Source organism: Mus caroli, unplaced genomic scaffold, assembly GCF_978045245.1.
Source record: "Mus caroli unplaced genomic scaffold, Mus_caroli_1 scaffold_5, whole genome shotgun sequence".
NCBI lineage: Eukaryota > Metazoa > Chordata > Mammalia > Rodentia > Muridae > Mus > Mus caroli.
In genome coordinates, this window is record NW_028227260.1 from 77,307,310 (window position 1) to 77,331,077 (window position 23,768).

General features: G+C 37.7%; 1 protein-coding gene across 1 annotated transcript; it reads right to left on the reverse strand.

Moving 5' to 3' along the window:
• Positions 1 to 19,655: 19,655 nt before the first annotated feature.
• Positions 19,656 to 23,452, reverse strand: LOC147004647 (melanoma-associated antigen B5-like). The gene is made up of 2 exons (XM_085837661.1): positions 23,376 to 23,452; positions 19,656 to 20,864 (listed from the first exon to the last, which is right to left on the reverse strand). Exon 2 carries the CDS (start codon positions 20,857 to 20,859, stop codon positions 19,759 to 19,761), a length of 1,101 nt encoding a protein of 366 aa, XP_085693787.1. The 5' UTR covers positions 20,860 to 20,864; positions 23,376 to 23,452; the 3' UTR covers positions 19,656 to 19,758.
• Positions 23,453 to 23,768: the final 316 nt, after the last annotated feature.

The window sequence follows — 23,768 nt, forward strand, 5'->3', positions numbered from 1 at the left end:
TAACATGATTTAAAAAAAAAAAAAAGAACTTCAGCTTCTTTTTTGAAACATTTGTTCCATTTATACTTACATATATATATATATGTATATATATATATGTATATATATGTGTATATATGTATATATATGTATATATATGTATATATATGTATATACTTGGAAATCAACTAGGTGACTGGTATGATTCATGAAAATATTAAGCATTTAGGAAAAATATTCAGAAAAATGTTATGTGGCGACTTCATGAAAAAATAGAAAACTATATTATTAAAAGACAAAAAATTACAAGTGAATGGATTGTGACAGTGTGCTCAAGAATGGGCACTCAATACTCTCAAGGTGATGGTTCCCCACAAATTAGTCTATTAATTCAGGTAAAATCAAGTTAAAAACAAAAGGCACATTGTTTCATGAAACAGATAATTAGTTCTTTATGTTTTTTATTATAATGGTTTGTTTAGTCTGTTGTTATTGTTGTTTGCCTGTTTGTTTTCTAAAGAGAGAAAGAGAGGATGTGGAGTTGGGCAGGTGAGAAGGTTAGGAGTAACTTGGAGGAGTTCAGGGAGGGGAAACTATGATCCCAATATAATGCATGATTTTTTACTGTTAAGGGTTAACAGAAAATACCTGCAGAGTATCTTTTCTAACATTCATCAAAATATTAAGCATTCCTAGTAATTTTAAAGCATTTAAGTCTCAACACTGCCCAATACCTCGTAGACTCCAGTGTAGAACCGATACAGACTCCAAGCACTCCTATGTTCAACTAAACCCAGGGACTTAGCTTCATCCTGGCAGCCATAGGGAACAATAGTCACAAAGAACCAAATTAAGCAGGGAGCTTGATGACATGGAAACAATGACACATGTACTCATTATTATCATCAGAAAATAGATTGTAGTCAAATCATATGAGCAAGCTGCAAGGAGGTAGTGTTATGCATACATATATTCAAACTTTCTCAAAACGTGTCAAAACAATGTCATGGAAAACTTATCAACACTAGTAACAAATGAAGTAATGCTCTTTTCCCCTTCTTAGAATTGGGAACAAAACACCCATGGAAGGAATTACAGAGACAAATTTTAGAGCTGAGACGAAAGGACGGAACATCTAGACACTGCCATATCCGGGGATCCATCCCATAATCAGCCTCCAAACGCTGACACCATTGCATACACTAGCAAGATTTTGCTGAAAAACCCCGATATAACTGTCTCTTGTGAGACTATGCCTGGGCCTAACAAACACAGTAGTGGATGCTCACAGTGAGCTATTGGATGGATCACAGGGCCCCCAATGGAGGAGCTAGAGAAAGTACCCAAGGAGCTAAAGGGGTCTGCAACCCTATAGGTGGAACAACATTATGAACTATCCAGTACCCCCTGGAGGTCTTGTCTCTAGCTGCATATGTATCAGAAGATGGCCTAGTCGGCCATCACTGGAAAGAGAGGCCCATTGGTCGTGCAAACTTTATATGCCTCAGTACAGGGGAACGTCAGGGCCAAGAAGTGGGAGTGGGTGGGGGAGAATATGGGGGACATTTGGGATAGCACTGGAAATGTAACTGAAGAAAATACCCAATAAAATAAAAGAAAAAATCAGCACATGAATAGTATTGATATTGCCAAAGTCACAACTTGAAATTAAACAATAGCTGCAACAAGAAAATATTAAATAAGGAAATCATTAAAGCTCATTGGAAAAATTAAACTTCCTATTAAAGGAATGTCTATTGCTAATAAAAATTCAACCAAAAAGATGATGTTCCTTGTTGATTTATTCTGTGTGATAAAAAGGAACTCTATTAATGCTATTTCACCTGATTCAGGTTATATGGCCATCACTACAGCATTTATATAACAGGATTTTTTTCTTTATTTAGACAATCTACTGTATTTCAAGCAGAACTTGAGAATAATACCCTCTATGTTTTTCTACAAATTTACATCTTTCTAATGGAATGGGTTAGATAATGGTTATTCATTAGATCATGTATCTTACAATGTATACAAATACACGGAATTTAATAGATAAGCAAACATAGACATGTCTAATAGTATTCAAAAAGAGGACACACAACATGGCTAGTAGAGAGAATACGGTTATTACCAAATTAAGGCTACATAATCTGTAGTACACTAAGAAAAATAACACGGTATCCCTCCTAAGAAATAATTTAGCATTGATTCTAGATAGATAATAAATATAAGTATTAAAATGAAACTGATCAAAATATCTTGAAATTTTTCATATAATGGAATAATAGTAACAACAACAGCAACAACAAAAACAATAATAATGATAATAAACAATGGCAGTTAAAACATAAAAAATAAAACCTCTTATAATGTCTAGAAGCCCAAAGACTATAAAGAGACAGAGAAAGTTATTTTCAAATATCAAATACACCAAAATATATAACAAAACAATCCACAGTTTGGACTATAATGGAAAAGAAACACAACATCTGCTTGATTTTTATAAAATAGGAAATGTTCTAACAAACTGACATGAAAAATGCATATGATACAATAGGAGAAATGTAAATAGATATTTCTTTTTTTAAGTTATTTTTATTAGATATTTTCTTTATATACATTTCAAATGCTATAGTGATAGCTCCCTATACCCACCCCCGCACTGCTCTCCTACCCACCCACTCCCACTTCTTGGCCCTGGCATTCCCCTGTACTGGCACATATAAAGTTTGCAAGACCAAGGGGCCTCTCTTCCAGTGATGGCCGACTAGGCCATCTTCTGTTACATATGCAGCTAGAGATGTGAGCTCTGGCCATACTAGTTGGTTCATATTGTTGTTCCACCTATAGGCTTGCAGAACCCTTCATTGAGAAGGAGTTTTAAAACCCATTATGCATGTGAAAAGATACTCAAAGTCATAGTAGCAATCAACTGTCACATTGCCTTCCCTAAAAGGAAATATTGAAAGTGCCCGAGAAAGAAGTAATCTCATAATCGGTAGTAGTCTTTTTTGTTTCTTGTGTGTGTGTGTGGTTTTTGTTATATTTCTGTTGTTTTGTCTTAAAAAATATCTTCTTGCTATGTAATACTGGCTGTCCTGAAAATGACTATGTAGACCAGGAAGCTGGCATCAAACTAACAGGCATCTGCTTTACTCTGCTGGGATTAAGTGCTAGATTAAGGCACAAAGCTTGTGTCTACAGGCCACATTTAAATCACTTAATCTGTGTGATACTAATGAGGAAAAAAGTAAGGTGTAGGTATGTGTATATACTGTCATACAATCATAATATAAAGAGTGCCAAAAATACCTCACCTTTATACAATGATATGTATGATTAGTTACACAGAAATATTTAGGCTTCAGAGTATGGTATATTAGTCATCTAGCAAAGATCTGGCTTACTTTATGAACAGTCCCTGGTTTCAATCCCCAGAAGCATCTTCAATAGAAGGAAAAAATGCCCAGTACCATAATGATGTTAATTGTGATCCATTGATTAAAGAATTCAAGACATTCTAAATTGTAATAGGATTTTAAGTCACCTGAGAAAAAAGTGAGAAAATGTATACAGGTATGCTGATTTAAACTCATCATTGAGAATGTTAATAAAAATAAAAATTGTTATTTAAAAACAAACTCTAAGATAAATATTAACCCCAAGTGTATTTGGAAACTTTTAGAAAGGAAGTCCCTGATTAACACTATTCCCTTGATTTTCAAAACTATAAGACAATTTATAAATTTTAGTTAGTCTTACTTGTTATTTTAATTTTTTAGTCCAAACATCTCAGCAGTTTTGATGACTTTAGCATGCTTATATATTTTTTTTTCACTGCTGAAGTTTTGAAAATGGAGTTCATATGTCTATCTACTAAATTTTGGAGGATTTTGATATCTTAACATAGTAGTTAGTGTTTAATCTGTCACACAGGTTAATTTATCCAGGCAACTTGAAAAATAATTAGTAGTTAAATAAAACTTCATATTACAGTAATAAAAGCTCTGAAAGCAGTAAAACAAAATATGTATTGGATTAAAGTTGTGTTTTAATAAATGCAATTTAAAGAACAAGGAAAACTAACATCCATCAAAAGAATTTTTTGACATTGCTATGTAATTTATACCAAAATAGATTTATTTCACAGTTTCATAATTTTGTTCCCAAAACTGATAAATGATAGATTTCTTACCATAAGTATTTTAAAACTCGGAATACTGACCCATAGCTAAGAATTACAATTTCTCAATCATTTCTTTACCTTTTCCTGAATGTTTTGCTATTACCCATACATCTTTATTACACTGAGCAAAATTGAGCAATGATGAATTTTGAAGTTCATACATCTTTTAAAAATATTTTTAGGATCCTTGGTTATTTCCTTCATTCTATATATTTTTATTATGAGATTTAAATTTTGTGTTTTATTTAAGATTTTTTCAGTTATGTGGCTTGGAAAGATATATGCTAATACATTTATCTACTGGTTGAAAGTATTAACACAAATCTCCATGTGTAACCAATTCCAAGAGAATGGTTCAACACAATAACACCTAATATTATATAATATATTTAATATAATTATGATAATATAATAATTTTCAATATCCTGATATTATTGCATTTATTTGCCAGGTATCCAAGCATTTATTGAATTGATTTAGAATACTGAAAACAGACTTATTTTAAACAGGGGATTAACAGCATTTAACATATTTTGATTTTTCAAATTATACAGCAGCAAAATAAGAACTATTTAGGCATATATATATATATATAGTGGTTTTTAATCTTTTTATTAGATATTTTCTTTATTTATATTTCAAATGTTTTCCACTTTCCTCTGTAAATCCCCTATCACGTCCCACACCCTCTGCTCTCCAACTCACCCACTCCCATTCTATATATAGTGTTTTAAGTTAGTATACAAAGTAATAGATGTCATAATGCGATTTTAATTCATCATTCTACCCTTACTACCCTCATTTTCCTTACCTACTTCTTGGTGCCCTCTGACTCCAAATTGAGCTTTTCTGATTTTTCAACAGATGTTGCATTTTTATCTTTTTCTCTTACTCCCCTACTGTTAAGAGCTTTCCCCACACTATCACAGTCCTGACTTTTATGTTTATGACTTAAACACAGAAACATACACATGTGTTTTGTATGTGCGTTCAGAGTCCCCATTCCTCCACTGAGGGTCCTGTCCCACTACAGGAAGCGGTCTCTTCAGGTTCCATATCCCGCTGTTGGGCATTTTGGCTAGGGTCACCCACTTTGAGTCCTGGAAGCCTCCCCAGTGCCAGGTCTTTGGGACTTTCAAGAGGTTCCCTCTGCTCTCTACCCCCGCAGCTGCATATTCCCATTCATTCTCCTGGCCTTCTGGGCTTCTCTCCTGTCTCTTCACATATATGATCCTGTTCACCTTTTCCTCGCCCTCCTCCCACCCAGGTCACTCCCTTCCTCTGCCTTCCATTAGTATTTTGTTCCTCCTTATAATTGGGATTCAAGTATCCTCACGTGGCTGTTCCTGCTTGCTAAACTTCATATGCTCTGTGGATTTTATACTAGGTGTTCTGTACTTTTAGCCAATATCTACTTATCAGTGCGTACATACCATGCATGTGGTTTTGGGTCTGGGTTACCTCACTTAGGATGATATTTTCTAGTTCCATCCAATTGCATGCAAAATTCATGATATCCTTGTTTTAAATAGCTATATATACTTCATTTTTTAAATGTACCACATTTTCTGTATCCATTCCTCTGTTGAGGGACATCTGGGTTCTTTCCAACTTCTGGATATTATAGATAAGGCTGCTATGAACATAAGGGAGAGCATTTGTCCTTGTGGTATGGTAAAGCATCTTTTGGGTATATGTCCAGGAGTGATATAGATGGGTCTTCAGATATAACTATTTCCCATTTTCTCAGAAATGGTTTTGTTGATTTTCAAAGTCATTGTACATGTTTCCACTCGTATCAGCAATGGAGGAGTGATCCCTTTGCAACACATCATTGCCAACATGAGCTGTCACTTGAGGATTTTTTTGGTGGTGGTGGGTGGTGGTTTTTTTTTTTTTTTTTTGCCATTCTGATGGATGAAAGGCAAAATTTCTGAGTAATTTTGATTTGCATTTTACTGATGACTAAGTATGTTGAACATTTATTTAAGTGCTTCTCGACCACTTGAGATTCTTCTATTGAGAATTTTGTTTAGCTTTGTACCCCTGTTGTAGAAATTATTTAATCTAGACCTGGGTTTCTACTCTGACTTAGACCATTTAACTTCCTAGATGAAGGACACATACAACTTTTATAATTACAATAAGCCTTAAACAACAGAAGTACTGGACAGATACTATTCTCTATGTTCTCGCAGTCTACTTTCCTATCAGTAATCCCAAATTATTATTTACTATGTTTCATCTGGGCTGCTCTCAACTCCACTTGGCCAGCTCACCAGGACCATGTTCTCTTTGACTCCTAAAGCACAGTGGTTTCTACTTTTTCCTGCACTCTTTCTACTCCCACCCTTGTGGTCCCTCTATGACCCAAAGCCTGCAAAACCTAAACACCATCTAAGTTTCTTCTGACCAGCTGTTGGCTGTAGGTATCTTGATGGAGAACGTCATTCAATACCTTAGATGTGGATTCTCTCATCTCTGGGACAATCAGGTCTTGGGTTCCCACACTTAGCATTACAGTAGCAAAAGACCAAACCTCAACATACCCCATTATTTAATTGGACTATTTTTTTCTGTTTGTTTTTGTTTTTATTTTTGTTTGCTTTGTTTTTAGAGTCTAAATTCTTGATTTCTTTATCAATTTTGGATATTAGCCCTTTGTCAAAAGTAGGGTTAGTGAAGATCTTTGTTCAAACCGTAGGCTTCTGTTTTGTCCTATTGACAGTATGCTATGCCTACCAGAAACTTTTTATTTTCAAGATTTTGCATTTATCAATTGTTAGTCTTAGAACCTGAGCCATTGATGTTCATTGATGTTCTCTTCAGGATTCCCTGTGCCAATGCATACAAGGCTACTTCCCAGTTTCTCTCCTATTAGAATCAGTGTATCCACTTTGATGTTGAGGTTGTTGATCCATTTGGGCTTGAGCTTCGTGCAGTGTTACAGATATGGATCTATTTGCCTTCTTTTACATGCAGACATCCAAACAGAATATATTTGTTGAAGATGCATTCTTTTTCGTTTTTTCTTTTTTTTTTTCAATGTTTGGTTTTGGACTATTTGTCAATAAAAATAATTGCCTTTAAGTATATAGGTTTATTTCTGGATCTGTGATTCTACTGCATTAGTCACCATGTCTCTGTACCAATAACATGTGGTTTTATCACTATTGGTCTATAGTACAGCTTGAGAGAGGAGATGGTGATTGCTACAGAAATTCTTTTATTGTTCAGAATTGTTTCAGCTATCTTCATCCATATTTATCACCTTGCACAAAGCTCAAGTTCAAATGGATTAAAGACCTCAAAATTAATCTTGATACCTTGAATCAGATAGAAGAGAAAATAGGCAATATCCTCAAAATCATTGACACAGGTGAAAACATCCTGAAAAAAAAAACAAACACTAATATCTCTGGTTCTATGATCAACAATTTACAAATGGGACATCATGAAAATGAAAAGCTTCTATAAGGTAAAGAACACTGTCAATCGGACAAAATGGCAACCAACAGATTGGGAAAAGATCTTTCTCAATCCTACATCCAATAGAGGGCTGATATCCAATATATACAAGGAACTCAAGATGTTAGATTCCAGAGAATCAAATAACCCTATTAAAAATGGTGTACAGAGCCAAACAAAGAATTCTCAACTGAGGAATAAAGAATGACTGAGAAGCACTTAAAGAAATGTTCAACATTCTTAGTCATCAGGAAAATGCAAATCAACCCTGAGATTCCACCTCACACCAGTCAGAAAGGCTAAGATCAAAAACTCATGTGACAGCAGATGCTGACAAGGATGTGGAGAAAGAGGAACACTACTCCATTGCTGGTGGGATTGCAAGCTGGTAAAACCACTCTGGAAATCAATCTGGTGGTTCCTCAGAAAATTGGACATAGGATTGTCTGAGGACCCAGCTTTACCGTTCCTGGGCATATAACCAAAAGATGCTCCAATATATAACAAGGACACATGCTCCATTAGGTTCATAGCAGCCTTATTTTTAATAGCAAGGAGCTGGAAACAGCTCAGATGTCCCTCAACAGAAGAATGGATACAATAAATGTGCTTCTTTACATAATGGAATATTATCCAGCTATTAAAAATGACATTGTGCAGGGCCATGGGTGTTGGGGAAAGAGGGGAGTGGGAGAAAACCCACGTCCCACCAGGATTCCAGTGCTCCAGGTGGATAGACTCAGGAGGACTGTGCATGCTTTTCAAGTGGCCCTGGGTGGAGTTCTGGCTGTGTTAAGCCACTAATCCCACATGTTGGGTGGTAGACAAGGGGCAACCCCAGGTACCAGGTTCCTAGCCTCCAACATCCCACACTGGATAAGGCAGAGGAGCTGAGATGAGAATAGGATCCCCAGGGTGACACTGGACCCCAGAGCTGAAGGGAGGAGAGGGCAGGGGAGAGGAGAGGCTGGATGGTTCCTAAGAGGGCTAGATTCCTTGGTCATGTCTGTGGCTGGAGCACAGGATGGCCTTCTGGTGGGAGTTAGACACGGTTCATTAGGAAAAAGCCTATCCCATCATTCCAGCAAGGCAGGCCTTCATGATCAAAGACAGTCTATGGTTTTAGAGCTTTATTGTAGAAAGACAGGGATAAAGGGGAGAAGGGAGAGAGAGAGAGAGAGAGAGGAGAGAGAGAGAGAGAGAGAGAGATACAGAGACAGAGAGAGACAAGTCATGGCCACATGGAGAAGAGGGGAAGGGAAAAAGAGAGAAGGAGGACTAGAGAGTAAGAAAGGTGAGGGCTAATAAGAGTGAGGAGGGGCCAAGATGCCCCTCTTATAGTGGGCTGATGTATGTATCTTGCTGTTGCCAGGTAACTGTGAGGAGGACCATACTTGGCTATAATCAGGTAACTGTGGGCATAGAGTCTAGCCAGAATGTCAGAAGCTTGGAACATTGTCTGCATGACTGAGTCACAGAATTATGGACAGGCACCTGATATAGGGAACATGGCTCACCCTCTGTCCCTTGTAGATTTCTCTACTGGGTCACCAGAGCAAGCCCCATTCAACCAAAATAGGCTGCCTATCACAGTCCCACAAATATGGATTTTGCAGGTAAATGGATTGAACTAGAAACCATCCCAAGCAATGTAACCCAGGCCCCAAAAGACATACATGGTATGTACTAACTGATAAATGAATATTAGGTAAAAGTACAGAATATCAATGATATAACTCATAGACTGTATGAAGTTTAACAAGATGGAAGACCCAAGTGTGGATGGTTCAATCCCACTTAGAAAGGGGTAACAAAATAATCATGGAAGGCAGGTGGAGTGAGGAAGCTGGGTGGGAGAAGGTGAAGTGGAGCAGGATCTATTATGGGGAGACAGGAAAGAAGCTCAGAGGGCCAAGAGAATGAATGGAAACATGCAGCTGTGGGGGGTAGAGAGTATGGGACTCTCTAGAAAGTCCCAGAGAGCTGTGATGAGAGATGCTCCCAGGACTCAATGGAGATGGCCTTAGCCGAAATGTCTACCAGTGGGGAGATGGAACCTGAAGAGATCACCTCCAGTAGACAGACAGGGATCCCAGTGAAGAGATTGGGCTACCCACCCATCTTCAGAATTTCTGACACAGAAAGGGACAAAATGGAGCAGAGACTGCAGGAAAGATCAACTAATGACTGGCTCCAATTGGAATCCAACCCATGTGCTGGCACCAAAACCCTGGCAGTATTACTGATGCTATGTAATACTTCCAGACAGGAGTTGGTTGTTCTCTGAGAGGCTCTACCAACAAATGACTGAGACAGATGCAGATACTTATAGTCAGCCAACCATTATGGAAGAGTTAGGGGAAGAATTAAAGCAGCTGAAGGGGATGGCAACCTCATAGGAATTGAAACAGTATCAACTAACTCAGACTCCTCAGAGCTCCCAGAGACTAAGGCACCAACCTTAGAACATACATGGGCTGGTCTGTGGCATCCAGCATATATGGGATATATAAAGAAAATATAGAAGAAAAAAAAAGTAGAGGGTTGCCTTTTCTGACCTCAGTGGGAGAGGATGTGCCTAATCTTTTAGAGACTTGATGCTCCAGGGAAGGGAGATGCTGGGGTGAGTGAGATAGGGGAGGGTGGGTGGGTGAGGGTGGTGGATGTGGGGGTGTGGGAGCAGCGTCATGGACACAAAGGGGAGGGGAATGGTATGAAGAACTCTAGGAGGGGGGACATGGAAGGGAACGGGGACAACATTTGGAATGTAAATAAATTAAATAATTTAATAAAAATAAAAATAAAACATAGTATTTGTTTATAATGTATGATGTATGGTTAAAACCCTGTAACATCTGTAACAGTAAGTTGGCTCTAAAACAAGTATCTCAGGCTTAAAGCCATTCTGTGCAACAAGACTTGGCATGAGCCAACCCAGGGAAACAGGTCTCTAAAGATACTTTTAAATTAGGATAATATTTTTATGTAAATCCTGTCCTAGAAATCAGAATTATAAAAGATAGATTTAAAAATATTTCTCTAAAGAGGTATGAAAGCTGAGTCTTCATGCATTCATATACAAGAACATTTATTGCTGGCAGCCAAACTATGTAACATGAAAATAATGAACTTGGTATTGAATTTAGAGACACTAGTTTATTCAAAACTGCTAGAAACATGGTTTTGTCTCTAAAAATTATGATTATACTCTATGTCTTCATTCTTACAAAGGACACTTTTTTATATTGCGAAAGGAACTTTTAAATTTATAGTTAAATATATAAACCTATGAGATAATTTTAACTTGTTGAATATTTTATTGTAAGGTCTTTGTTGGTAATATGATGGTTAAAATAATGGAGTTAATTTTAATGGGTACTTTATAGACTTTAGAAATTATAATGGGCAACAGCAATAAAAGTATGAACCCATGTGGGGGTTGGAGACAAATATGATGAAAAAAGAAAAGCTGGAGAAGTACTTATGATGGCAGATGGATCTGATGGTGGATATAATACCAGAAGGTTTCAAAATAAAACAGAAGCATGATATAGGTTTTAGCAGGAGAAAGAGAGAGAGAAAGGTACAGTTTACTTTGAGAGAGTCATCCCAAATATGTGAGCGAAACTATAAAAATCTGAAATAATTTTTACATTTTTACAAAAAAAAATGATCGATGATCAAAAAAGGTTACTGCAGCTTAAACAGGAAAACCTTCTCGTTCAGGACCTTTATAACCTGAATTTGCAAAAAATACAGTTATTCATTAATGCAATAAACTATCGATAACATATACACTCCTGAGGTTTTTAAATCTGGTATAGCTTTTCCTTTTGTTTTCATTACATCAGGTATACTTTGCTTTGTAACTTATACTAATGATACCAGGAATAAAAATTAAGGATTAAAAAATTAGAGGTTTGCAGCACTTAAGTGAACCAGAATCACTGGCTGTTAAAACCCAACCATCTTCCTTTCAGTTTGCTTGAATTCCAGCAAAGCTGCAAAGGCTCTCCCTCCTTTCAGGCCAAGGAGCTGAATAGATAAGAGCTCTCTTAGCCAAGGTCAAAAAAAGTTCCTAGTCTCTTTATGGAGTTTGTTTATGGGTTTAAAGAAGTCTTGTGGTTCCTCAGAAAATTGGACACAGTATTACATGTGGACCCAGCTATACCATTCCTGGGCATATACACAAAAGATGCTCCAAAATATAACAAGGACACATATTCCACTATGTTTATAGCAGCCTCATTTATAATAGCCATAAGTTGGAAACAGCACAGATGTGCTTAAACAGAGGGATGGATATAGAAAGTGTGGTGCATTTAGACAATGGAGTACTACTCAGCTATTAAAAGCAATGAATTCATGATATTCTGAGGCAAATGGATGGAACTAGAAAATCACATCCTGAGTATATCTCGGTCACAAAAGAATACACATGGTAAAAACTCATTGATAAGTGGACATTAGCCCAAAAGCTCAGAATACCCAGGATACAATTCACAGACCACATTAAGCTCAGGAACATGGAAGACCAAAATGTGGATACTTCAGTCCTTCTTAGAAGGGGGAACAAAATACTCAAGGGAGGAAATACAGTCAAATTGTGGGGTAGATACTGAAGGAAAGGTCATCCTGAGACTGCCTCACCTGGGGATCCATTCCATATACAGAAACCAAATGCAGACACTATTGTGGATGGCAAGAAGTGCTTGCTGACAGGAGTCTGATATACCTTTCTCCTGAGAGGCCCCAGTGTAGGTGAATGACAGGGTGAGGAGGCAGGAGTGTGATGGTGTGGGAGCACCCTCATAAAAGCAGGGGGAGGGAGGATGTGATTGGGGGTTTCCAGATGGGAAACCGGGAAGGGGATAACGTTTGTTACTTTTTGTTGTTTTGTTTTTAATTTTTTTTCTTTTTTATTAGATATTTTCTTTATTTACTTTTCAACTGTTGTCCCCTATCCTGGTTTCCTCTCTGAAAATCCCCTATCCCCTCCCCCTTCCCTCTGCTCCCCAACCCACCCACACTTGCTTCCTGGCCCTGGCATTCTCCTATACCGGGGCATAGAACCTTTACAGGACCAAGGGCCTCTCCTCCCATTGATAGCTGACTAGGCCATCCTCTGCTACATATGCAGCTAGAGACATGAGTCCCACCACATGTTTTCTTTGTTTGGTGGTTTAGTCCCTGGGAGTTCTGGGGTTACTGGTTGGTTCATACTGTTGTTTCTCCTATGGGGCTGCAAACCCCTTCAGGTCCTTGAGTACTTTCTCTAGCTCCTTCACTGGGGACCCTGAGTTCCATCCAATGGATGACTGTGAGCATCCACTAATGTATTTGCCAGGCACTGGCAGAGCCTCTCAGGAGACAGCTCTATCAGTCTCCTGTCAGCAAAATCTTGTTGGCATCTGCAATAGTGTCTGGGTTTGGTGGTTGTTTATGGGCTGGATCCCAGGTAGGACTGTCTCTGGATGGTCATTCTTTCAGTCTCTGCTCTGAACTTTGTCTCTCTAACTCTTTCTAGGGTTATTTTGTTCTGAACTTTTTCTCTGTAACTCCTTCCAGGGGTATTTTGTTCCCCCTTCTAAGAAGACTCAAAGTATCCACACTTTGGTCTTCTTCCTTCTTGAGTTTTATGTGTTTTGCAACTATAAGTAAAAAGAAATCCAATAAAAGAAAAAAGTGTTTATTTTGATAGTATAATGAATATCTTGAACGCAAAACTACATTTGTGAGGAACAAACATAACTGGGTTTGATAGTTGGTAACCTTGTAAATGATCAAATCCTTTAATACGTTCAGAAATATGTATGAATTCATACTAAGATGTGATGTCATTAATTCCAATATTAATGTTTATTTAGCCTCCTGTTTAATGTTTACAAGTCATAGTTTAGAACAGATAACTCAAAAAAGACAAAGATTGTTTAGCTCAGATATGCCTGGGAGGAACTAGCCCTCAAACAAGTCAAAGATCTACTGACTATGGCATTTAATATGTTTAAATTTACCATGACAGACAGAAACTCCTGAATTCTAGCAGTGACCTCCCATGGTCTCCAAGAAGATATGGGCACAATGACAAAGGGTACCACTGGGATATTGGTATGTTAACCACTGGGCATTACTGCCCCAGTGCCTTGCCTAATACCAGGGCCTGGCCTGAACTGTGGACAAAGGACAGTTGGAGAATTGACTGCCAAAGATTGTGTAAATTCAAATAAGTTCAAGATGAGGTTAGTCTCTCCCATATTCCTTCGCCACAGTAAAAAGCCTCTCATCTTCTGGGGCTGATAGCCAAAGACTGCATTTATCTTTGATGTCAAAGAGACAAAGGAGCATGTGATAACTGTCTAGCTAATAAAAGATCACCTAGTCTCTCTTATTTTACTTCATACAGAGGACATTTAGATTTTAAATTGATCCTTCTTCAGCACTCTAATGACATCGTTGGCTAAATTACTTTTAGCTTAACAACAACCCAAAGCAAAACAAACAAACAAACAAAACAAAACAACAACAAAAAACCCAGACAACTCACTCCTCACCTCAAGATAATCCACCACTTACCACTACATTATTGCAAAAGGCAAAGAGTTTTGCCTTTTTGCCTGGCTCCCAAGCTTCGTTTAATGATTGTTCACAATAATCAACTGTCTGTGTCTCATAAGAAATTATTGGATAGAAAAATGATAAAATGTAAAAGTTTCTTAAGGACTGAAAATTGTCTATAGGTCTGAAAATGATTGAGATTGATGATGCAGATGATAAAGGTTAGAAGATATAAAAATCTTGGAAGAGGATAATAAAATTATTTAACAAGATGTTTAAGTTTGGAAAATATAAATTATAAATATTGGATAGTCTAGAAAGATGTTTTTGAAAAATCATCTAAAATTATATATATATATATATATATATATATATATATATATATATATATATATCCCATCTCTCCCACACTATTGTTATTCTATGATTTCAAAGATCAGAATTTTAAAATTGATCAGTGGAGTTTTGATAATATGATGAAGTATAAGCTCAAGATTTTAAATTTTCATTGGTTGTGTTCTGATTGTAGATTTAAGGTACTTCTCATCACACTAAAAACAATTCCGTTCAATCTGTATATTTAACACTCTGGACTGAGAAAGAATGCTCTATGCCTTTTAACACAAATCTATAGATTTTAATATGTCTCAAAGGTATGAATCTAGTCTCATTGTCTTACTTACACCTGTGTATTTTTTCTGAAATATGAATTTCAAAATAATGGTAAAACTAATGTACATACTTTTATAAACTAAAATCCATATTATATTAATGGAATCAAAAAAGTCATAAAAATTGGATCCACTTGCTACAGATCAATTGGACTCCAAGTAAGTATACCTGGCTTTTCTTGAAAATGTTTTTTTTTTTTCTGGTGGTTTTGGAATTCCTTATCTTCCCTAATTTATAGACAATTTGAACTTCTGTTCCTAGTCTATAAGTGTGTCAACAGCTTTTCATCTGGCTGACAAACTCCATCCAGGGATCACTGATGGAGCAGCTGAACTCTGACTTGCTGAAAGTGGATGTTAACCAGTATGGTTAATGTGATTGTTCCTGCCTTTCGTCTGGATCACCTAATCAGATGCTTCTGATAAATGCCCCATTGCCCAGCCTCTGCCTACAATTTTGTCCTCTGTTGGCCTCTAAATAATGTCCTAATTTCAGCAGGAATCAGTTACAGAAGAAAGATAAGATGTCTATTTTCCCACTTTACAGGCTAAAATGCTAAGCCAAAACAGTACCTCCCTGGGCACATGCCAAAAAAAGGACCCCACTTCATGATAGTGAATACCCCGATGGCCATGAAAATAGATGGGATCCAATCCTAGATCTGAAGTTTGCTCCCTGGAAACATCAGAACCCAGACCAGGTCATCAGAAATCACACACAAAACCTGTTAAAAGTCAGACTGGTAAAAGAATCTGGAGACTAGTTTTTGATTTTACATTGCCTAGACCTGCTGAGGCATATGCTGCCATACAACACATATGGAATTTGATTAGAACTACAGACAGGAGCCTAATTACTAGTATCAATGCCTAGAATTCCTCTCACCCTCAACTTTGACTTATATAAAGGATTTGCGCCAAAATTAAATAGGTGCCAAAAGACTGCAAACATAATATGATCTCTCATTCCATGGGTCATTCAGATATGGGATCCAGAATATGGAAAACAGTTTAATCACCCTTCATATACATTCCTCATCTTCAAATAGAGGCCCTGACTGTGTAGACAAAGTATTTGTGTTTGTGCTACATGGGGCTATGAAACCTTAGCTCCAACCATTTGAAAAGGAATTTCATAAATTCATTCTTTTTAATAGCTGAGTAGTAAACCATTGTGTAAATGTACCACATTTTTTATATCCATTCCTCTGTTGAGGGGCATCTGGGTTCTTTCCAGCATCTAGCTATTATAAATAAGGCTGCTATGAACATAGTGGAGCATGTGTCCTTCTTACCAGTTGGAACATCTTCTGGATATATGCCCAGGAGAGGTATAGCGGGATCCTTCGGTAGTACTATGTCCAATTTTCTGAGGAACCGCCAGACTGATTTCCAGAGTGGTTGTACAAGCTTACAATCCCACCAACAATGGAGGAGTGTTTCTCTCTCTCCACATCCTCGCCAGCATCTGCTGTCATCTTAGCCATTCTGACTGGTGTGATATGGAATCTCAGGCTTGTTTGATCCTGAGTGAGGTAACCCAATCACAAAAGAAGTCAAATGATATGTTCTCATTAATAAGTGAATATTAGCCCAGAAACTTAGAATATCCAAGATATAAGATACAATTTGAAAAACACATGAAACTCAAGAAGAATGAAGACAAAAGTGTGGACACTTTGCCCCTTATTAAAAAATGGGAACAAAACACCCATGGAAGGAGTACCAAAGACAAAGTTTGAGCTGAGACAAAAGGATGGACCATCTAGAGACTGCCATATCCTGGGATCCATCCCATAATCATCCTCTAAATGCTGATAAAGTTGCATACACTAGCAAGATTTTGCTGAAAGGACCCTGATATAGCTGTCTCTTTGAGACTATGCCTGGGCCTGGCAAACACAGAAGTGAATGCTCACAGTCAGCTATTGGATGGATCACAGGGCCCCCAATGGAGGACCTAGAGAAATTACCCAAGGAGCTAAAAGGAACTGCATCCCTATAGGTGGAACAACAATATGAACTAACCAGTACCCCGGAGCTCTTGACTCTAGCTGCATATGTATCAAAAGATGGCCTAGTCGGCCATCACTGGAAAGAGAGGTCTATTGGTCATGCAAACTTTATATGCCCTAGTACAGGGGAATGCCAGGGCCAAAAAGTGGGAGTGGTGTAAGGGGAGTGGGGGGAGGCTATGGGGAACTTTTGGGATAGCATTGGAAATGTAATTGAGGAAAATAACTAATAAAAATATTAAAAAATAAAAAGTGTATCAATTGTACTCATGAAGTTAGTGCATGCTGGTAATTCCAGAAAAAGAAAAATTAGCTCCCTCAGTGACAGATAAGGATTATTATATTCAGTTATAGAGAGATGAGAACCACTCTGAAAAACTTGGAAAACTCCTAACCATTCAAATTAAGATTTAAAAATGATATAGATAATATATGGGATATAGAGAAGACTTGAGGATTCTGCCTTTATGCATCTGGTATGGAACCTGAAATGAAGTTCGCTGTCCAGAGACTCCAGCCCACTTACATAGATAGGTCTTAGATATCATTGTTCTAAATAAAGTGTGAAATCCTCTCACTGAGATCAACAATGCTCTTGGGGGCATGAAAACACTTTGATGCTGAGAAGGACTGAAGGACAAGGCCTCTGCTTGTACTCAGACTCATAAAATGTCAGAATCTCTGTACCTTTAGCACTGGAATTCACTTACAGGTGATCACTGCAATAGTTGAAAGCACTTGGTTTGCTATTGGAATCCCTGTATTAGTCTCTTTATCTTCACTGAAACTTCTGACTTTTACTTACAAGTAGATCAATTGCCTCAAAAATACTATTATTCCAGAGAAAAAGATGCTGGGGCACCTAGGACTTCTACACTGATCCAGGATGGCCAGGGCATCTCCAATACTAGTGCCCCTCCTAGTAGGCATGGACATAGCAGCATCTGCCAACGTGGGAGCAGCAGTACTTATTAAGGGAAGCCAAAATTTCAGATATTTAAGTCAACAGATTAATTGATCAAGAACTTTCAGATTATAAACACCAATAAAAGCTGGGATAAAAGTTTGTTTAACAGATCCCCCTAACCTCAGAGAAAAGTTAACTGTCAATCATTTGATTCACAGGAAAAACTCAAAGGGGGGAATGTTGAGGCTTGCTCATTTTAATATAACTGTAGCCATTTTGTATTTAGTCTCCATCTTAGTCATGAGGTGAAATTACATTCAAGTTCTCAGACTCTACTTCCCAGAAGCAATTATCCATACCTGACACTGAAGAACATTACCAATAAGCCAAAATGTTGTGGTTGAATCACCCATACTCTTTATCTCAATGTTATGAAATTGCCCTCTTCACCACCCATGCAACACCCCGCTTATCTCACTCAGAACCATTTAGCTTAAAGGTTAGATGATAATACTTTGTCTAGTAAGCCAAAATGTAATATTGCTCCCCTTGTTCCTTTTTAAACTATTGAACCTGTTTATATTCCCTATAAAAATCCTACTCTGAGAATTGGTTGATGTCATAATTTCAAACACAATTCTGAACCCAATTCAAATCAAATACATTTCAAACACAGTTCTCCTCGACTGACCACTATTAGGGTATATCTTTAATAAACTTTCTTAACTGAGATCAATGCTTTTATGATTGCTGTAGCAATTCCTGAACCTCAGTAAATAGATACTTGATCTTAAGAAATATACTGATGTTTTTATATAATAGCCAGAAGCTGGAAAGAACCCAGATGTCCCTCAACATAGGAATGGATACAGAAAATGGGGTACATTTACACAATGGAGTATTCCTCAGCTATTACAGAAAATAAATTTATGAAATTCTTAGGCAAGTGGATGAATCTGTAGGATATCATCCTGAGTGAGGTAACACAATCACAAAAGAACTCACATGTTATGCACTCACTGATAAGTGGATATTAGCCCAGAAACTTAGAATACCCAAGATACAATTTGCAAGACACATGAAACTCAAGAAGAAGGAAGAGCAAAGTGTGGATACTTCATTCCTCCTTAGAATGGGGAACAAAATACCCATGGAGGGAGTTATAGAGACAAAGTTTGGAGCTGAGACAGAAGGAAGGACCAGTCAGAGAATGTCCTACCCGGGGATCCATCCCATATTCAGCCACCACATCCAGACACTATTGCATATGCCAGCAAGATTTTGCTGACAGGATCCTGATATAGCTGTCTTTTGTGAGGCTATGCCAGTGCCTGACAAATATCGAAGTGGATGCTCACAGTCATCTATTGGATGGAACACAGGGCCCCCAATCGAGGAGCTAGAGAAAGTACCCAAGGAGCTGAAGGGGTCTGCAATCCTATAGGAGGAACAACAAAATGAACTAACCAGTACCCCCAGAGCTCATGTCTCTAGCTGCATATGTAGCAGAAGATGGCCTAGTTGGCCATATATCCTTGGGAGGAGAAGCCCTTGGTCTTGCAAAGATTATATGACCCAGTACAGGAGAATGCCAGGGGCAGGAAGTGTGAGTGGGTAGGTTGTGGAGCAGGGCAGAGGTAGGGTATAGGGGACCTTTGGGATAGCATTTGAAATGTAAATGAAGAAAGTATCTAATAATAAAAAGGAAAAATAAATAAATAGATATAAAAAAGAAATATACTGATTAAGAAGGCAATTTCTTAAAACTTAATCTTTCTTACATAATTAATAATTTAAATCTATTAATATATAAAACCTTAAAAAGACTTAAACTATTAAGCAAAAGTCCTTATTGGTTATTCTTTATTAATTGATATTTCATTCTCTTGTTCTTTATGATTTTATTTCTTGCTTCAAAGAAAAATCTCAAATGTGATGTTATATTCTCTTTCCCGAAGGTAATGTCTCATAATTTATTGAGGTGTCATAGCCTTCTGGACATGTTGATGGCTATGTCCTGGACAATGTTTTTGTGCCAGGATTTGATACCTTTTTCTTATCTTGGCCTTTTGATTTTCTTCTCTCAAAGCTTCTGCATATTGTACAGAAAAAGTACTAGGTTCAATGCCACTGCCTTTAGCCATAAATTCTAGGACTTTCATCTTGGTAGTTTCAGTATAAGCTTTTGGACCCCATTGGAACCGATAGCATGGAGGATCACTATGAGATATCTGCTTGTATTCCAGGTACTTCAGTTTTACGAAATCTTGAGTGATGAGCTTCCGTGGCTCTCTATAAATAAAATGCTTCCTCCCTGGGTACACTTGCATATAATTCAGGAATTTCCATATGTCTTCCTCAGAAGCAGAGTTACCATTCATAAAAATCATAGCCAGGATAGTCATAAGAAGACCAGTTTTTGGTAAACCCCTGCCAGGACTAACCCTTCCTTTGTTGGGGAGTTTTAGCTTGCTGACTAGATCATAAACGTGATTAGTTGAGTCAATTTCAACCACACTAGCTGCAAACACAATTTCAATGTTCTCAAAAGCTCTTTTAAATATCTCGCTAAAACTATACTGGTACTTTGGTTCAATAAGATCTATTAATTCATTTCTGTCAATGAATTTTTTCATTTTAAATTTGTAAAGTACATACTGCTCCACAAGATTCACATACATATCTAGGCAATGTTTGCATGGATTTTCTTGGCAGGTTCGAAACTGTGAGTATAATGTGTTCCCCCCACAGTGACAGTAAGTACCATCATCAAATTCTAATTCATCTCCACAAACAGTGGCAGGCGATGATACACAGGAAGGCCATCCAGCATCACTACTTGTTTTGGAAGCTGGTGGCTTCTCAAGAATCTCCCCAGGCACAGAAGGGGAAGAGCAAGAAGACTTTTCTTCTACTGCTGCATTATCCCTTGCTTCCTTATGATCTTGAAAATCATCTTTTTTACGATGGCCTTTCTTCTGAGACTCATCTTCTTGGGGATGGACTTTCTCTTGGTTGTGTTTCTTATTCTTCAAGCGGTTGCGGTGGTGCTTATTCTTCTGACCCCTGGGCATAGTGACTGCAATAAGTAGAAGTATAGGTAAGAGAACAAGAGATGAATGAGTATCTGATATATAAGAGATAATGAGAGGATGAACAGAACTTCAGCCTGTAAATTCTAGTGTAGCTTTAAGGAATATGACATTTGGTGTTTTCTGTGATAGAGCTTAAGGGATGCACCGTATTCTGATACTCCCAATCCCCAAGATGTGTTCAGAAACCTGCAAAGGAATACAAATGAGCCTGCTACCTGTAGGCACTGCCTCACTCATCAGCTGTGGTAGGACATGGGAACCATTCACTCCTTTGTTGCTGACATGACAAATCTCCTTGTATACCAAGACAAGGAAAAGAAAGGGGCCCTTCCCCACAATGGAGGAGCTAGAGAAAGTACCCAAGGAGCTAAAGAGATCTGCAACCCTGTAGGTGCAACAACATTATGAACTAACCAGTACACCAGAGCTCTTGACTCTAGCTGCATATGTATCAAAAGATGGCCTAGTCGGCCATCACTGGAAAGAGAGGCCCATTGGACATGCAAACTTTATATGTCCCAGTACAGGGGAATGCCAGGGCCAAAAAGTGGGAATGGGTGGGTAGGGGAGCGGGGGGGGGGAGGGTATGGGGGACTTTGGGGATAGCATTGGAAATGTAATTGAGGAAAATACATAATTAAAAAACATATACATATATAAAATTTTAAAAAGGGGCCCTTCTACTGGGAGACAGCAAGTCCTGGAATGGGCTAAAGTGGGGGCACAGTGTTAGGCATAGAGGTAGCCTTAAAGACTGATGATCTCTGGCCGTCTAGCTCTCTAACAATCCTGCTGATAGCTTCTAAAAAGTCCTAAAAATCTTTCTTGCATATTTTATGTATAAAACCACTAGCTTGGGAGATTAACATCTGTTGCCTCGCAGTGGGGTATTAAGTAAAAAATTTATTGCTAGATCTCCCTTCTCTGACCAGGCTGCCAGAAGTCTCTCTGGCTACGCTAGTTAACTTGTTGTGAACAAGAGTCAAAGGAAAGGAAAAGAAAATCTTTTACACAAGCAAATGTGCACAGAAACCTATACATTCATACACACATTTACATTCACATTCTCATTTATACATTCACATTTTTCTTTGGCCCAACCACCTATTGCATACACTCCACAACTATTCATGCATGATTATATACACGCACACACATATACCTACAAAAGTGTATACAGTCAAACAGACATATTCATATAGAAAGATGGATGGATGGGGTAGAGCCTCCCAAGTCATACCATCCATCAACTTTTTTTCCTCTGGCTTTTTTAATACCTTCTTAGACAAATTTATTTATTTTGTTTTAGAAAATTACCTCATAGATAAAATGGTACATAAAATGGGAGTGACAGAAGGATAACCATAACAAATTCAAAGCAAAGTTTCATAATGCAAGCTTGTTATAACTTCAAAGCAACAGGTTTTTACATGAATTTGTCTTACCATAATGCATACCTGTGGCTGCATCCTTGAACCTAAGTGCTTTTCCTTGAACACAAATTGTCCCAAGACCATTTTTCTTTTTAGTATAATAATCCCTTTTGTAACAAAGCCCATTGTGTTTGTTATTATGCAGCTGTTCCTTCCTATCATGAGGAGTGGAAACATTCTATTCTTGATTCTAACTTTATTACAACTTTCTAGCAAAGAATCTAAGACCATCTCTTAAAACAGTCTTCCTAAAATTATTTTAATCACATCAGAAATTCTAGTGAATCATTAATTCATCTACACACATTAATCTATTAAAGTGCATCTTTATGTTGAGCTATAGGAAATCTGATCAATAGCGTGGGCTTATGCCCAGGTATTATTATATTAATTTAATAATGATAGGAAAGACATCTCAGCTGTAAGAAGTAGTTATGAGATGAATTTTCTTTAGTACCTTGCTGCATAGAACTCACCCATTGCAGACCTTGCAAAAATATTGGGCCGCCTTCAGGAAGGCCAACTGCTAGCCTTAACCTCTCCTAGTTGGCTCCTAACACACTTCAGTTTGTCACTCCCATTCAGAACTCTTACAAATCTCTGGAGAGACTTTCTGTTTTGGATGGGCTCAGTGGTGACTAGAATTTTCTCAGGATCACTACATGAGCACATAGATCTAGAGGACACCTACGATTTCATTTTAATTGTGGCTACACATTCAGTTCAATGATATCACCTCACCTCAGTTAATTTAATAAGTAGTGGGACTCAGACCTTCACAAACCCTGCTATGAATCTTCAAGGGTAGAACCTAGAGCAAGGTTAGATTATTTGTTATGCCATTTATTTAGTTACTGTAGACATTCCCTTCAGTCATTCCTTTCATGTCTGGTACAGGTTCAAGCTCATTTCTTAACACTCTCTGTGGTCTATGTTCTCACAGTGAAGACAACACTACCTTTATCTCCCCAAGGCTGGAGTAATAAGAGGTTCTTTACTGACTATTCCTGTCCCATCTCTCCAGGTACTGAGAATAAAGGATAGATTCTTTGACATACTCACTCTTCAGAAGTGGATGATTCTCCCTATCATCAGGATAGATTCAGTGTCCTCTGGACAAACATAGTAGTGTTCCTAAACTGAATGAGTAGGCCACTAAGTAAAACTCAGGCCAAATTCTAACTCCCTTTTTGTCACAATAGGAGAAAGTATGTCATATCATGTCATTAATGTTCAGAATTTTGAGACTGCTGTTAGGACTGAGACTTTATGTGGTCCTCTCAGTTCTAAGAGCAGGGAATTACCTGAGGCCTTCCTCAGAAATAATTCAAAATTATTTCTTACAACCGTTTCAATTTGCAGTTAATCATTGTCACTAATCATTCTGCACATCAGAGCTTCTTGTTCTTCCATAACTGCAACTTAATTCCCAGTAATCAGTTTTGCCTGGTCTGT

Coding starts and splice junctions, on each gene's coding strand:
- LOC147004647 (XM_085837661.1), bottom strand. CDS start 20,859: ATGCCCAGGGGTCAGAAGAATAAGCACCACCGCAACCGCTTGAAGAAT.